This window comes from Anomaloglossus baeobatrachus, chromosome 4, assembly GCF_048569485.1.
Source record: "Anomaloglossus baeobatrachus isolate aAnoBae1 chromosome 4, aAnoBae1.hap1, whole genome shotgun sequence".
Classification (NCBI taxonomy): Eukaryota; Metazoa; Chordata; class Amphibia; order Anura; family Aromobatidae; genus Anomaloglossus; species Anomaloglossus baeobatrachus.
Window position 1 is genome coordinate 31,269,359 of NC_134356.1, and position 16,230 is coordinate 31,285,588.

Genomic DNA, 16,230 nt, shown 5'->3' on the forward strand with positions numbered 1-16,230 from the left:
TCGCGATCACATCGCTTCGGCGAGTGTCTGAGCTGGCAGCTTTGTCATCCAAGGCTCCTTTCCTGGTGTTCCACCAGGACAAGGTAGTGCTGCGCCCCATTCCGGAGTTTCTCCCTAAGGTCGTATCCTCGTTTCATCTTAATCAGGATATATCCTTGCCTTCCTTTTACCCTCATCCGGTTCACCGGTATGAAAAGGACTTACGTTTGCTAGATCTGGTGAGAGCACTCAGAATCTACATTTCCCGAACGGCGCCCATGCGCCGTTACGATGCTCTTTTTGTCCTTGTCGCTGGTCCGCGCAAGGGATTGCAGGCTTCTAAAGCCACCCTGGCTCGATGGATCAAAGAACCAATTCTAGAGGCCTACCGCTCTGCGGGGCTTCCGGTTCCTTCAGGGCTAAAAGCCCACTCAACCAGAGCCGTGGGTGCGTCCTGGGCATTACGACACCAGGCTTCGGCTCAACAGGTGTGCCAGGCAGCAACCTGGTCCAGTCTGCACACTTTCACCAAGCATTATCAGGTGCATACCTATGCTTCGGCGGATGCCAGCTTAGGTAGAAGAGTCCTGCAGGCGGCAGTGACATCCCCGTAGGGGAGGGCTGTTTTTTTGCAGCTCTAACATGAGGTATTTCTTTACCCACCCAGGGACAGCTTTTGGACGTCCCAATCGTCTGGGTCTCCCAATAGAGCGCTGAAGAAGAAGGGAATTTTGTTACTTACCGTAAATTCCTTTTCTTCTAGCTCTTATTGGGAGACCCAGCACCCGCCCTGTTGTCCTTCGGGATTTTTGGTTGTTTTCGGGTACACATGTTGTTCATGTTGAACGGTTTTTTCGGTTCTCCAATGTTTCTCGGAGTTAATTTGTTTAAACCAGTTATTGGCTTCCTCCTTCTTGCTTTGGCACTAAAACTGGAGTACCCGTGATACCACGGGGGGGTATAGCCAGAAGGGGAGGGGCCTTGCACTTTTTAGTGTAGTGCTTTGTGTGGCCTCCGGAGGGCAGTAGCTATACCCCAATCGTCTGGGTCTCCCAATAAGAGCTAGAAGAAAAGGAATTTACGGTAAGTAACAAAATTCCCTTCTTTGATGCCTTCAATGTGAATCTACAATTTTCAGAGTCATGAAAATTAAGAAAACTCTATGAATGAGAAGGTGTGTCCAAACTTTTGTTCTGTACTGTATGTATATATATATATATAATATATATTAGTAGAAAACAAATTGTCTCTCCAGTAAAGGAGACAAACTCTAGCACAGCGCCACCTATTGGAAGTAGCGATCCTAAAAGTCACAAGTGGATTTTCAACAATCCTTTGCAATATGACTCAGGATATATAAGCCAGATCAGAATCCCAATTTGCAGACACGGTGTTTCGGGGTGCTTGCCCCTCGTCAGTGCAAAGTATGGGGGTGTCTGATCTGGCTCATGAGAAAGCTATGTGGGGACCACGGGGGAACACTATTCTCCTTAAGGAGACTTTGCAAGCCAGTCTGGCTGCCAGGTAAGGGGACTTATAGCTGCCACGCCCCTCTAAGAAATATTCAAATTGTCTCTCCAGTAAAGGAGACAAACTCTAGAAAACAAAAGCATTCATACATATGTACCGTAGATTAGGCCACATCAACTAAACTACATATCTGGGTCTGTGAAATGGCTGAATTAAGTATTTCAGGTTACTCAATTCTTACCCTCAACAATAGCTTATAAAATAGTTTGTAGGGGCTTGGCTTGTCAGATGGTCCTTCTATGAGATTATGGGTTGCACAATATTTTGGCTTGTCTGCAGGCGGACCTCTACAAGGACCTACAGCAACAAGTCCGGGACAGCAAAGGGCAGCTGCAACTGTTCCAGCTTTTCTACAACGAGACTAAACTGGACTCGTTAGTGGCTACCTTGGATGAAAAACAGGCGGATGTGAACAAACAGAAGGAGCAGCTCGCACATTGCGAGACAGAGCTGAAAACAGCCAAGAAGGACTTCGGGAGGATGAACAGAGAACTGCAGCAGATCGAGAAAGAAATTAAGTAAGTCCCAAAGAGCCGAGATGTCACCTTGGTAATGCCATGTGGCCATTATCAGTTTAATGGGATCCGGTGAAAAAAGGAAGCATCCTTAAAGTGAACCGGTCAGGTGCAATATGCACTCAGAACCATGAGCAGTTCTGGGTACATATTGCTAATCCCTGCCTATCCGTCCCTGTATCTAGTAGCATGCATAAAGAGATCTTTAGAAAAAGTATTTCTAAAGATCCTTTATCCTATGCTAATGAGGCCATGGACTAGTCGCAAGGGCATAAGTCCCCTTGGCTAGTCGGCCCCCTTAGCGTGTTAGCATGCCCTAACTAACATGGTAATGAATACACAGCGTCAGAGGCATGGTCGCTCTCACCTCTGCTGTCACCGCTGGTATTCGGATCAGTGCACACGATCAGAACGTCCCCGGACTTGCGGTCGTGTTCACTACTCCAGCTTGAAGCCGGGACACATACACGTGGCTTCATATTACACATGACTGGAAGTCCTTGTCGTCTGATCATGTGCACTGAGCTGAAATCAAGCGTCGGGCGCAGTGGCAGCAGAGAGTGAGATCAACTATGCCTCTGACGCTGCGCATTCATTAGTGCTTATATGCTAAGGGGGCTGACTAGCCAAGGGAAGTAACTAGTCCCTGGTCTCGTTAGCATATGATAAAGAATCTTTAGAAATACTCTTTTTCTAAAGATCTCTATTTCTATATTTGCAATATGCATCCAGGACTGCTAGGGCATATTGCACCTGACAGATTCACTTTAAGTAGGTCACAACAGAGCATACCTTCTACTGTGACCCCTCCCCTCCCCCCCCCCCTCCCATATAGGCTTTAAACGTCCAGGCGGTCCGCATTGTACCCTATGTTGATGTGTCTGGCAGACAGACTCTTCATTGATAAGGTAGATAGGGTTTATTACTGTGTCTGCCCTCCCGATCACTTTATACACAATGCTGTGTGTACAATATAGGAAGCTTAGACAGTGCTCGCTCCTCTGGACCATGCAATTGCTGGGTGTGGGGAGGAAGTTGAAGCTGCTGGGTCCTAACAGCCCAGATTAGCTCCTCTGTGCAGCCAGGACTCTGAATTTCCCCTGTAACTGGGGCCAATATACCAGCCCCAGTTACAGGGGAAATCAGTCATTAAAAAAAAAGTATTTAAGTATTGAAATGCCAAGAAAGGTCTTTTAAGACGATATAAAGAGCATAAAAAAAGGAAGGCTTTGTTTCTCTAACTCGTCATTACTGCTAGCCTTATTCCTATAATATAATAATATAAAAAAAAGTGTCTGATATATAGAAGGTATTTTAGTAGTGTACATCGTAATCCAGAGAGTCATCTTAATGCTGCTTCACTCTGGTTTTGCTCTGCCGTTATGGATGCATATCGTCAAGGGACAGAGCGCCATCTCCTCGTTCCTGCTCCTTCCACCTGTGCCTGGGGCCTTCTGCACCATTCGTCCTCAGGCCTCTATGGTGGGTCTCTAGGCTTCTTGTTACTTGTTCTTCCTTTTCCAGGTTTAATAACACTCTTCTTACCCCCTTCCCTGGCGGTTTCGGGTCTGGGTAGAAAGGTTCCACATATTCCAGTGGCCGTTTTCCGGTTTACTTTTTCTATCTTTGCAACTTTGGTGACGCTATGATTTCCTGTATCCCCCAATGAAGCGATTGAGAAAGGAGGATTTTGGGTACTCACTGTAGAAATCTTTTTCTTTATCGCTTCATTTCGCTTCATTGGGGGACAGACGAAGGCATTTCCGCCGAAACGGCCGTCGGGTGAACGCCGGTCCAGGCCTCCCGGTCTCCAAACAGGTACATCTATTCCTTTGGACATTGTTCCTTTCTTCGGCGCTCCATTGGGAGACCCAGACGATTGGGTGTATAGCTACTGCCTCCGGAGGCCACACAAAGTATTACACTAAAAAGTGTAAGGCCCCTCCCCTTCTGCATATACACCCCCCGTGGGATCACGGGCTCCTCAGTTTTATGCTTTGTGCAAAGGAGGTCAGACATCCACGCATAGCTCCACTGTTTAGTCAGCAGTAGCTGCTGACTATGTCGGATGGAAGAAAAGAGGGCCCGTACTAGGGCCCCCAGCATGCTCCCTTCTCACCCCACTTTTGTCGGCGGTGTTTGTTAAGGTTGAGGTACCCATTGCGGGTACGGAGGCTGGAGCCCACATGCTGCTTTCCTTCCCCATCCCCCTGAGGGCTCTGGGTGAAGTGGGATCTTACCGGCCTCCAGGCTCTGAGGCCGGGCTCCATCCACAGACCCGGAGATCCTGCTGGAATGGAGCTGAGTATCGTCAGGGACAAGGCCCTGCAACGTTAAGGTACTCTGTGTCCCCGTACAGACCACGCACACACACACCAGCATGCTGGGTGTGTTAGTGCGCCGGGGACAACAGCGCTGCGCGCTGGGGCTATACTCACTGCAGCTTAGCTGAGTGAGTTAATGTGTGGGAAACTGCCGCGCCGGCCGCTGCTAGAAGCTGCGGCGCGGATGAGACTTGTGGTGCGCCGGGGACTTCCGCGCTGACCGTGCTTTTACGACGGCAGCGCTTATAAATCGAGTCCCCGGCTTTTGCGGCCTAGTTTCGTTTCCTTCCCGCCCCCGGGCCTGCCAGTCAGGGAAGGGGCGGGACGCTGTACAATGGTCAGCACCGAGGGCTGGAGTCTTATTTACATACTCCAGCCCCCTCACTGGGCACAGTGGGACGCCAGTTTCCCACTCTTTGTCTGGGGCACGCCCACGGCCCGCTCCTCTTCACAGGACGCCGGCAGCCATTCCTGCATGCAGTCTAAGCTGGAGAACGGACACAGGCTCTGGGAGACCCGGTCAAGGGATTCTGGCGACCACACACCCGCTTAAGCGGGCGGTAAGCAGCACCTTGGTGCTGACCCCACTAGTGCCACAGTGTTTTGTGTACTTTATGCTTGTACCTATATTTGCACTGTACGGTCGCTTCTTGGCTATATACCCCTGGATTGCTCTGAGGAGACAACAGCATGTCGTCCGCAGAAAAGCAAGGGTGCCAAGGCACAGGCTTTCTATGCTGTCTGTACCGCATGTGAGGCTGTTTTACCGGCAGGTTCCACTAACCCCCATTGGGTAGAGTCTCTGCTAGTGGTGGCCCAGAGAGAGCCACCTGTGAAACTGTCCAGAGGACAGAGTTTGCAGTTTTTTGCGGATAAAATGTCTGGGACTATGACCAAGATTCTAGAAACTTTGCAGTCCAGGCCGGTGACTCAGACAATGGGCACTGTTGAACAATGCCCCCCGGTCTCCCTCAGTTGGAACTAATACGGGCTCCAAGGGGGTCCCATACATCCCAGGCTGAAGGCTCTGCACGGACGACAGTCCCAGTCAGCCTAAGCGAGCTCGCTGGGAGAGACCCTCGACTTCACACACTGGTCAGGGTCTCAGCGAGAGGATTCTCTGTATGATGAGGCAGAGGTAGCTGATCAGGATTCTGATCCTGAGACCGCTTTCAATCTGGATGCTCCTAATAGTGACGCCATGGTGAACGATCTCATAGCGTCCATCAATAGACTGGTGGATATTTTTCCCTCAGCCCCTCCAGTTGAGGAGTCAGCTGCGCAGCAGGAGAAATTCCATTTCAGGTATCCCAAGCGTAAATTCAGTACTTTTTGGGCCACTCTGACTTCAGAGAAGCAGTCCAGAAACACCACGCTTATCCAGACAAGCGTTTCTCCACACGTCTTTAGGATACACGTTATCCCTTTCCCCCTGACGTGGTCAAGCGCTGGACCCAGTGTCCAAAGGTGGATCCCCCAATCTCCAGGCTTGCGGCTAGATCCATAGTTGCAGTGGAAGATGGGACTTCACTTAAAGATGCCATTGACAGACAGATGGACCTCTGGTTGAAATCTGTCTATGAAGCTATCGGCGTGTCGTTTGCTCCGGCATTCGCAGCCGTATGGGCGCTCCAAGCTATTTCAGCTGGTCTTGCGCAGGTGGACACCGTCACACGTACATCTGTGCCGCAGATGGCGTCCTTAACCTCGCATATGTTTGCATTGCGACTTACGCTATTAATGCTGTCCTGGACTCTACGAGCCGTACGTCAGTGGCGTCCGCCAACTCCGTGGTTTTTACGCAGAGCCTTGTGGTTAAGGGAATGGAAGGCAGATTCTGCTTCCAAAAAAGTGTTTAACCAGTTTGCCATTATCTGGTGTCAGACTGTTTGGTGAGCGATTGGATGAAATCATTAAACAGTCCAAGGGTAAGGATTCTTCCTTACACCAGCCCAGATCAAACAAAACCCAACAGAGGAAAGGACAGTCGAGGTTTCGGTCCTTTCCAGGCTCGGGCAGGTCCCAGTTTTCCTCGTCCATAAGGACTCAAAAGGCTCAGAGGGGCTCAGATTCCTGGCGGGCTCAATCACGCCCAGAGAAGGCAGCCGGAGGAACCGTTACCAAGGCGGTTTCCTCATGACTTTCAGCCCTCTCTCTCCGCATCCGCGGTCGGTGGCAGACTCTCCCGCTTTGGCGACATTTAGCTGCCACAGGTCAAAAACCGGTGGGTGAGAGACATTTTGTCTCACGTGTACAGGATAGAGTTCTGTGCTCGTCCTCCGGCTCGATTCTTCAGAACTTCCCCACCTCCCGACCGAGCCGATGCTCTTCTACAGGCAGAAGGAGTGGTAATCCCTGTTCCTCTGCAGGAACAAGGTCACGGTTTTTACTCCAATCTGGTTGTGGTGCCAAAAAAGGACGGCTCTTTCCGTTCCGTTCTGGACCTATAACTGCTCAACACATGAAAACCAGGCGGTTCCGGATGGAATCCCTCCGCTCCGTCATTGCCTCAATGTCTCAAGGAGATTTCCTAGCATCAATAGACATCAGGATGCTTATCTCCACGTGCCGATTGCTCCAGAGCACCAGCGTTTGCTACGATTCGTTATAGAAGACGAGCATCTTCAGTTCGTAGCCCTGCCCTTCGGTCTGGCGACAGCCCCACGGGTTTTCACCAAGGTCATGGCAGCAGTGGTAGCAGTCCTGCACTCTCAGGGTCACTCTGTGATCCCTTACTTGGACGATCTACTTCTCAAGGCACCCTCTCAAGAGGCATGCCAACACGGCCTGAACGTTGCGCTGGAGACTCTCCAGAGTTTCGGGTGGATCATCAACTTTTCAAAGTTAATTCTGACCCCGACCCAATCGCTGACATATCTTGGCATGGAGTTTCATACTCTCTCAGCGATAGTGAAGCTTCCGCTGGACAAACAGCGTTCACTACAGACGGGGGTGCAGTCTCTCCTTCAAGGCCAGTCACACCCCTTAAGACGCCTCATGCACTTCTTCGCGAAGATGGTAGCAGCAATGGAGGCAGTCCCTTTCGCGCAGTTTCATCTGCGTCCACTGCAATGGGACATTCTCCGCCAATGGGATGGGAAGTCGACGTCCCTAGACAGGAACGTCTCCCTTTCTCAGACGGTCAAGGACTCTCTTCAGTGGTGGCTTCTTCCCACCTCATTGTCAAAAGGAAAGTCCTTCCTACCCCCATCCTGGGCGGTGGTCACGACAGGCGCGAGTCTGTCAGGGTGGGGAGCAGTCTTTCTCCACCACAGGGCTCAGGGTACGTGGACTCAGCAGGAGTCCTCCCTTCAGATCAATGTTCTGGAAATCTGGGCAGTGTATCTTGCCCTGCAAGCCTTCCAGCAGTGGCTGGAAGGCAAACAGATCCGAATTCAGTCGGACAACTCCACAGCGGTGGCATACATCAACCACCAAGGCGGAACACGCAGTCGGCAAGCCTCCCAGGCAGTCCGGCGGATTCTGATGTGGGTGGAAGACAGAGCATCCACCATATCCGCAGTTCACATCCCGGGCGTAGAAAACTGGGAAGCAGACTTCCTCAGTCGCCAGGGTATGGACGCAGGGGAATAGTCTCTGCACCCGGACGTGTTTCAGGCAATCTGTAGCCGCTGGGGGATGCCGGACGTCGACCTAATGGCGTCTCGGCACAGCAACAAGGTCCCGATTTTCATGGCGCGGTCTCACGATCAAAGAGCTCTGGCGGCAGGCGCCTTAGTTCGGGATGGGTCGCAGTTCCAGCTACCCTATGTGTTTCCCCCTCTGGCACTGTTGCCCAGAGTGCTACGCAAGATCAGCTCCGATTGCCGCCGCGCCATCCTCGTCGCCCCAGACTGGCCGAGGAGGTCGTGGTACCCGGATCTGTGGCATCTCACGGTCGGCCAACCGTGGGCACTACCAGACCGGCCAGACTTACTGTCCCAAGGGCCGTTTTTCTGTCTGAATTCTACGGCCCTGAACCTGACTGTGTGGCCATTGAGTCCTGGATCCTAGCGTCTTCAGGATTATCTCAAGACGTCATTGCCACCATGAGACGGGCTAGGAAGCCGACGTCTGCCAAGATCTACCACAGGACGTGGAAGATATTCTTATCTTAGTGCTCTGCTCAGGGAGTGTCTCCCTGGCCATTTGCATTGCCTACTTTTCTTTCCTTCCTGCAATCTGGTTTGGAAAAAGGTTTGTCGCTCGGCTCCCTTAAAGGACAAGTCCCAGCGCTGTCTGTATTCTTTCAGAAGCGCCTAGCACGACTTCCTCAGGTACGCACGTTCCTGCAGGGGGTTTGTCACATTGTCCCTCCGTACAAGAGGCCGTTAGACCCATGGGATCTGAACAGGGTACTAATTGCTCTCCAGAAGCCGTCCTTCGAGCCTCTGAGGGATGTTTCACTTTCTCGACTTTCACAGAAAGTGGCCTTTCTGGTAGCGGTCACATCTCTTCGGAGAGTGTCCGAACTAGCAGCGCGGTCAGCCAAAGCTCCCTTCCTGGTGTTTCACCAAGACAAGGTAGTGCTGCGCCCGATTCCGGAGTTTCTCCCTAAGGTGGTATCCCCCTTTCATCTCAATCAGGATATCTCCTTACCTTCCTTTTGTCCTCATCCAGTTCATCGATATGAAATGGATTTGCATTTGTTGGATCTGGTGAGAGCACTCAGAATCTACATTTCCCGCACGGCGCCCCTGCGCCGCTCGGATGCACTCTTTGTACTTGACTCTGGTCAGCGTAAAGGGTCACAGGCTTCCAAATCCACCCTGGCTCGATGGATCATGGAAACAAATCTTGAAGCCTACCGTTCTGCTGGGCTTCCGGTTCCATCAGGGCTGAAGGCCCATTCTACCAGAGCCGTGGGTGCGTCCTGGGCATTACGGCACCAGGCTACGGCTCAGCAGGTGTGCCAGGCGGCTACCTGGGCGAGTCTGCACACCTTCACCAAGCGTTATCAGGTGCATACCTACCCTTAGGCGGATGCCAGCCTAGGTAGAAGAGTCCTGCAGGCGGCGGTTGCCTCCATGTAGGGAAGGGCCATTTTACGGACCTAACTTGAGGTATTAATTTACCCACCCAGGGACTGCTTTTGGACGTCCCAATCGTCTGGGTCTCCCAATGGAGCGCCGAAGAAGAAGGGAATTTTGTTACTTACCGTAAATTCCTTTTCTTCTAGCTCCAATTGGGAGACCCAGCACCCGCCCTGTTTCCTTCGGGATTTTTGGTTTTTTCGGGTACACATGTTGTTCATGTTGAATGGTTTCAGTTCTCCGATGTTCCTTCGGATTGAATTTGTTTAACCAGTTATTGGCTTTCCTCCTTCTTGCTTTTGCACTAAAACTGAGGAGCCCGTGATCCCACGGGGGGTGTATATGCAGAAGGGGAGGGGCCTTACACTTTTTAGTGTAATACTTTGTGTGGCCTCCGGAGGCAGTAGCTATACACCCAATCGTCTGGGTCTCCCAATTGGAGCTAGAAGAAAAGGAATTTACGGTAAGTAACAAAATTCCCTTCTTTTGAGCCTCTTCTGTGGTCAATATGGCCTTTGTGCTTAATACATTATAAGTCCACCGTGTGGTTAACGTTATACGAGATCTACAGTCTGCTTTTGTTTATATGTACACCTGTTTCCTATGGCAAGTTTGCCTCTTATACTATGTATAAAATCATTTTTCATCTATACTGTGTATATGGCGACCAACTATATGCTTTTCTTCGGCGCTCCATTGGGAGACCCAGACGATTGGGTGTATAGTACTGCCTCCGGAGGCCACACAAAGCATTACACTAAAAAGTGTAAGGCCCCTCCCCTTCTGGCTATACACCCCCCGTGGGATCACGGGCTGATCAGTTTTCTGCTTTGTGCGAAGGAGGTCAGACATCCACGCATAGCTCCACTGTTTAGTCAGCAGCAGCTGCTGACTATGTCGGATGGAAGAAAAGAGGGCCCATACTAGGGCCCCCAGCATGCTCCCTTCTCACCCCACTTTATGTCGGCGGTGTTTGTTAAGGTTGAGGTACCCATTGCGGGTACGGAGGCTGGAGCCCACATGCTGTTTTCCTTCCCCATCCCCCTGAGGGGCTCTGAGGAAGTGGGATCTTACCGGCCCCCAAGCCCTGAGGCCGGGCTCCATCCACAGACCCATGGAACCTGCTGGATACGGAGCTGGGTACCGTTCAGGGACAAGGCCCTGCGACATTCAGGTACTCTGTGTCCCAAACAGGCCGCGCACATTCCAGACTTGCTGGGTGTGCTAGTGCGCCGGGGACAGTAGCGCTGCGCGCTGGGGTTACAGTCACTGCAGTTTTTCTGAGTGACTTTATGTATTGGGGACTGCCGCGCCGGCCGCCCCTGGAGCGGCGGCGCGGCTGCGACTTGTAGTGCGCCGGGGACTTAGCGCCGACCGTGCTTTTACGACGGCGTCGCTTATAAATTTAGTCCCCGGCTTCTGCGGCCTAGCTCCGCTTCGTTCCCTCCCCCACCCTGTCAATCAGGGCAAGGGAGAGACGCTGTACGATTAATCAGCGCCGAGGGCTGGAGTCTTATTTACATGCTCCAGCCCTCTCACTGAGCACAGTGGGACGCAGGTTTCCCGCTCTTTGTCTGCACACGCCCAGGGCCCGCCCCTCTCCATAGGACGCCGGCAGCCATTCCTACATGCAGTCTGGCTGGAGAACGGACACAGGCTCTGGGAGACCCAGACAAGGGATTTCTGGCGACCACACACCCGCGTTAAGCGGGCGGTAAGCAGCACTTTAGTGCTGGCCCCACTAGTGCCACAGTGTTATTTTGGTGTACCTTTTTTCTCTATACCATATATATATATATATTGCACTGTAAGGTCGCTTCTTGGCTGTATACCCTATCTTGCTCTGAGGAGACGACAACATGTCATCCGCAAAACGCAAGGGTGCCAAGACACAGGCTGTAAGCGCTGCTTGTGCCGCTTGTGGGGCTGATCTACCGGCAGGTTACAATGACCCCCATTGTGTGCAATGTTCGGTCCCTGTGCCACTTCGTCAGCCGGAGTCTATGGTAGTAGTGGCCCAGGCAGAGTCGCCGGTGAACCCTGTCCCGGTGACGGGGACAGAGTTTGCAGTTTTTGCTGACAAGATGTCTGTCACTATGACAAAGATCCTAGAAACCTTGCAGGCCAGGCCAGTTACTCAGACCATGGACACTGCTGCGGCAACGTTCCCCGGTCCCCCTCAGTTGGAGTTAATCCGTGCTTCAAGGGGGTCCCAGGCATCTCAGCCTGACTGCTCTGATTCAGATGACAGTCCCAGGCAGCCTAAGCGAGCTCGCTGGGAGAGACCCTCCATGTCATCACGCGGATCAGGGTCTCAGCGAGAGGAGTCTCTACATGATGAGACAGAGGAGGGTGATCAGGAGTCTAATCCTGAAACCGCTCTCAATCTGCATACTCCTGATGGTGACGCCATGGTAAATGACCTTATAGCGGCCATCAATAGTCTATTGGAAATTTCTCCCCCTGCCCCTTCTGCAGAGGAGGCAGCTGCACAGCAGGAGAAGTTCCATTTCAGGTATCCCAAGCGTAAACTGAGTACTTTTCTGGACCACGCTGACTTCAGAGAATCAGTCCAGAGACACCATGCTTACCCAGACAAGCGTTTCTCCAAACGTCTTAAAGATACACGTTATCCCTTTCCCCCTGACGTGGTCAAACGCTGGACCCAGTGTCCAAAGGTGGACCCCCCAATCTCCAGGCTTGCGGCTAGATCCATAGTGGCAGTGGAGGATGGGGCTTCACTTAAAGATGCCAATGACAGACAGATGGACCTTTGGTTGAAATCTGTCTATGAAGCTATCGGCGCGTCGTTTGCTCCAGCATTCGCGGCCGTGTGGGCACTCCAAGCTATTTCAGCTGGTCTGGCACAGGTGGACTCTATCATACGTCCAGCAGTGCCGCGAGTGGCGTCCCTAACCTCGCAAATGTCTGCGTTTGCGACTTACGCTATCAACGCTGTCCTGGACTCTACAAGCCGTACCTCAATGGCGTCTGCCAACTCTGTGGTTTTGCGCAGAGCCTTGTGGTTAAAGGAATGGAAAGCGGATTCTGCTTCCAAAAAATGTTTAACCAGCTTGCCACTATCTGTAGATAGACTGTTTGGTGAACAATTGGCTGAAATCATTAAACAATCCAAGGGTAAAGACTCCTCCTTACCTCAGCCCAGATCAAGCAAACCTCAACAGAGGAAGTGGCAGTCGAGGTTTCGGTCCTTTCGAGGCTCCGGCAAGACCCAATTCTCCTCGTCCAAAGGGACTCAGAAGGAGCAAAGGAGCTCAGATTCCTGGCGGGCTCACTCACGCCCCAAGAAAGCAACCGGAGGAACCGCTTCCAAGGCGGCTGCCTCATGACTTTCGGCCTCCTCCCTCCGCATCCTCGGTCGGTGGCAGGCTCTCCCGCTTTTGCGACATTTGGCTGCCACAGGTCAAAGACCAGTGGGTAACAGACATTTTGTCTCACGGGTACAGGATAGAGTTCAGTTCTCGTCCTCCGCCTCGGTTCTTCAGAACCTCCCCACATCCCGACCGAGCAGATGCCCTTCTGCAGGCGGTGTGCTCACTAAAAGCAGAAGGAGTGGTGATCCCTGTTCCTCTGCAGGAACAAGGGCAAGGTTTTTACTCCAATCTCTTTGTGGTTCCAAAAAAGGACGGCTCGTTTCGTCCTGTTCTGGACCTAAAGCTGCTCAACAAGCATGTGAACGCCAGACGGTTCCGGATGGAATCCCTCCGCTCAGTCATTGCCTCAATGTCTCAAGGAGATTTCCTTGCATCAATAGACATCAAAGATGCTTATCTCCACGTGCCGATTGCTACAGAGCACCAACGTTTTCTACGTTTCGTGATAGGAGACGACCATCTCCAGTTCGTAGCTCTGCCATTTGGTCTGGCGACAGCCCCACGGGTTTTCACCAAGGTCATGGCGGCAGTGGTAGCAGTCTTGCATTCTCAGGGACATTCGGTGATCCCTTACTTAGACGATCTACTTGTCAAAGCACCCTCTCAAGAGGCATGCCAACTCAGCCTGAATGTTGCACTGGAGACTCTCCAGACTTTCGGGTGGATCATCAACTTTTCAAAGTCAAATCTGTCACCGACTCAATCACTAACGTATCTTGGCATGGAGTTTCATACTCTCTCAGCGATAGTGAAGCTTCCGCTGGACAAGCAGCGGTCACTACAGACAGGGGTACAATCTCTCCTTCAGGGTCAGTCGCACCCCTTAAGGCGCCTCATGCACTTCCTAGGGAAGATGGTGGCAGCAATGGAGGCAGTCCCGTTCGCGCAGTTTCATCTGCGCCCACTTCAATGGGACATTCTCCGCCAATGGGACGGGAAGACAACTTCCCTAGACAGGAAAGTCTCCCTTTCTCAGACGGCCAAGGACTCTCTGCAATGGTGGCTTCTTCCCACCTCATTATCACAGGGAAGATCCTTCCTACCCCCATCCTGGGCAGTGGTCACGACAGACGCGAGTCTGTCAGGGTGGGGAGCAGTTTTTCTCCACCACAGGGCTCAAGGGACGTGGACTCAGCAGGAGTCCACCCTTCAGATCAATGTTCTGGAAATCAGGGCAGTGTATCTTGCCCTACTAGCCTTCCAGCAGTGGCTGGAAGGAAAGCAGATCCGAATTCAGTCGGACAACTCCACAGCGGTGGCATACATCAACCACCAAGGAGGGACACGCAGTCGGCAAGCCTTCCAGGAAGTCAGGCGGATTCTGATGTGGGTGGAGGAAAGAGCATCCACCATATCAGCAGTTCACATCCCGGGCGTAGAAAACTGGGAAGCAGACTTCCTCAGTCGCCAGGGCATGGACGCAGGGGAATGGTCCCTTCACCCGGACGTGTTTCAGGAAATCTGCCGCCGCTGGGGGGTGCCGGACGTCGACCTAATGGCGTCTCGGCACAACAACAAGGTCCCGACCTTCATAGCGCGGTCTCGCGATCAAAGAGCTCTGGCGGCAGACGCCTTAGTGCAAGATTGGTCGCAGTTCCGGCTCCCTTATGTGTTTCCACCTCTGGCACTCTTGCCCAGAGTGTTACGCAAGATCAGATCCGATTGCGGCCGCGTCATACTCGTCGCCCCAGACTGGCCGAGGAGGTCGTGGTACCCGGATCTGTGGCATCTCACGGTCGGCCAACCGTGGGCACTACCAGACCGTCCAGACTTACTGTCCCAAGGGCCGTTTTTCCATCGGAATTCTGCGGCCCTGAACCTGACTGTGTGGCCATTGAGTCCTGGATCCTAGCGTCTTCAGGATTACCCCAAGGGGTCGTGGCCACCATGAGACAGGCTAGGAAGTCCACTTCTGCTAAGATCTACCACAGAACGTGGAAGGTTTTCTTATCCTGGTGCTCTGCACAAGGAGTATCCCCCTGGCCATTCGCGTTACCTGTTGTTCTTTCCTTCCTGCAATCTGGGTTGGAAAAGGGCTTGTCGCTCGGCTCCCTTAAAGGGCAAGTCTCGGCACTATCCGTGTTTTTTCAGAAGCGTCTAGCACGACTTTCTCAGGTGCGCACGTTCCTGCAGGGGGTTTGTCATATCGTCCCTCCGTACAGGCGGCCGTTAGATCCGTGGGATCTAAACAAGGTCCTTGTTGCTCTCCAGAAGCCGCCCTTCGAGCCTCTGAGGGATGTGTCACTTTCTCGACTCTCACAGAAAGTGGCCTTTCTGGTAGCGGTCACGTCTCTTCGGAGAGTGTCTGAACTAGCAGCGCTGTCATCCAAAGCTCCTTTCCTGGTGTTCCACCAGGACAAGGTAGTGCTGCGCCCTATTCAGGAGTTTCTCCCTAAGGTGGTATCCTCTTTTCATCTTAATCAGGATATCTCCTTGCCTTCCTTTTATCCGCATGCAGTTCATCGGTATGAAAAGGATTTACATTTGTTGGATCTGGTGAGAGCACTCAGAATCTACATTTCCCGCACGGCGCCCCTGCGCCGCTCGGATGCACTCTTTGTCCTTGTCGCTGGTAAGCGCAAAGGGTCGCAGGCTTCCAAAGCCACCCTGGCTCGATGGATCAAAGAACCAATTCTTGAAGCCTACCGTTCTGCTGGGCTTCCGGTTCCATCAGGGCTGAAGGCCCATTCTACCAGAGCCGTGGGTGCGTCCTGGGCATTACGACACCAGGCTACGGCTCAACAGGTGTGCCAGGCAGCTACCTGGTCGAGTCTGCACACTTTCACCAAACATTATCAGGTGCATACCTATGCTTCGGCGGACGCCAGCCTAGGTAGAAGAGTCCTGCAGGCGGCAGTTGCCTCCCCGTAGGGGAGGGCTGTCTTTGCAGCTCTAACATGAGGTATTTCTTTACCCACCCAGGGACAGCTTTTGGACGTCCCAATCGTCTGGGTCTCCCAATGGAGCGCCGAAGAAGAAGGGAATTTTGTTACTTACCGTAAATTCCTTTTCTTCTAGCTCCTATTGGGAGACCCAGCACCCGCCCTGTTGTCCTTCGGGATTTTTGGTTGTTTTCGGGTACACATGTTGTTCATGTTGAATGGTTTCAGTTCTCCGATGTTACTTCGGAGTGAATTTGTTTAAACCAGTTATTGGCTTTCCTCCTTCTTGCTTTAGCACTAAAACTGATCAGCCCGTGATCCCACGGGGGGTGTATAGCCAGAAGGGGAGGGGCCTTACACTTTTTAGTGTAATGCTTTGTGTGGCCTCCGGAGGCAGTACTATACACCCAATCGTCTGGGTCTCCCAATAGGAGCTAGAAGAAAAGGAATTTACGGTAAGTAACAAAATTCCCTTCTTTGAATGACTTTCTATTTCTGCACCGGGAGGTTCTGATATCGGTGTCTCTTGTGATTGTGCCGCTCATCATTTACCTCAATAAAATTTTTCACTT

General features: G+C 52.2%; 1 protein-coding gene across 2 annotated transcripts in view; it reads left to right on the plus strand.

The window, feature by feature from the left end:
• The window catches only part of SMC1B (structural maintenance of chromosomes 1B), a 293,721-nt gene that overhangs the window by 60,786 nt on the left and 216,705 nt on the right, over nucleotides 1-16,230 (plus strand). For both annotated transcript variants that reach the window (XM_075344204.1, XM_075344205.1), the window contains one exon: nucleotides 1,789-2,027. In XM_075344204.1, the coding sequence (XP_075200319.1) occupies nucleotides 1,789-2,027 (239 nt within the window). The remainder of the gene's footprint in view (nucleotides 1-1,788; nucleotides 2,028-16,230) is intronic.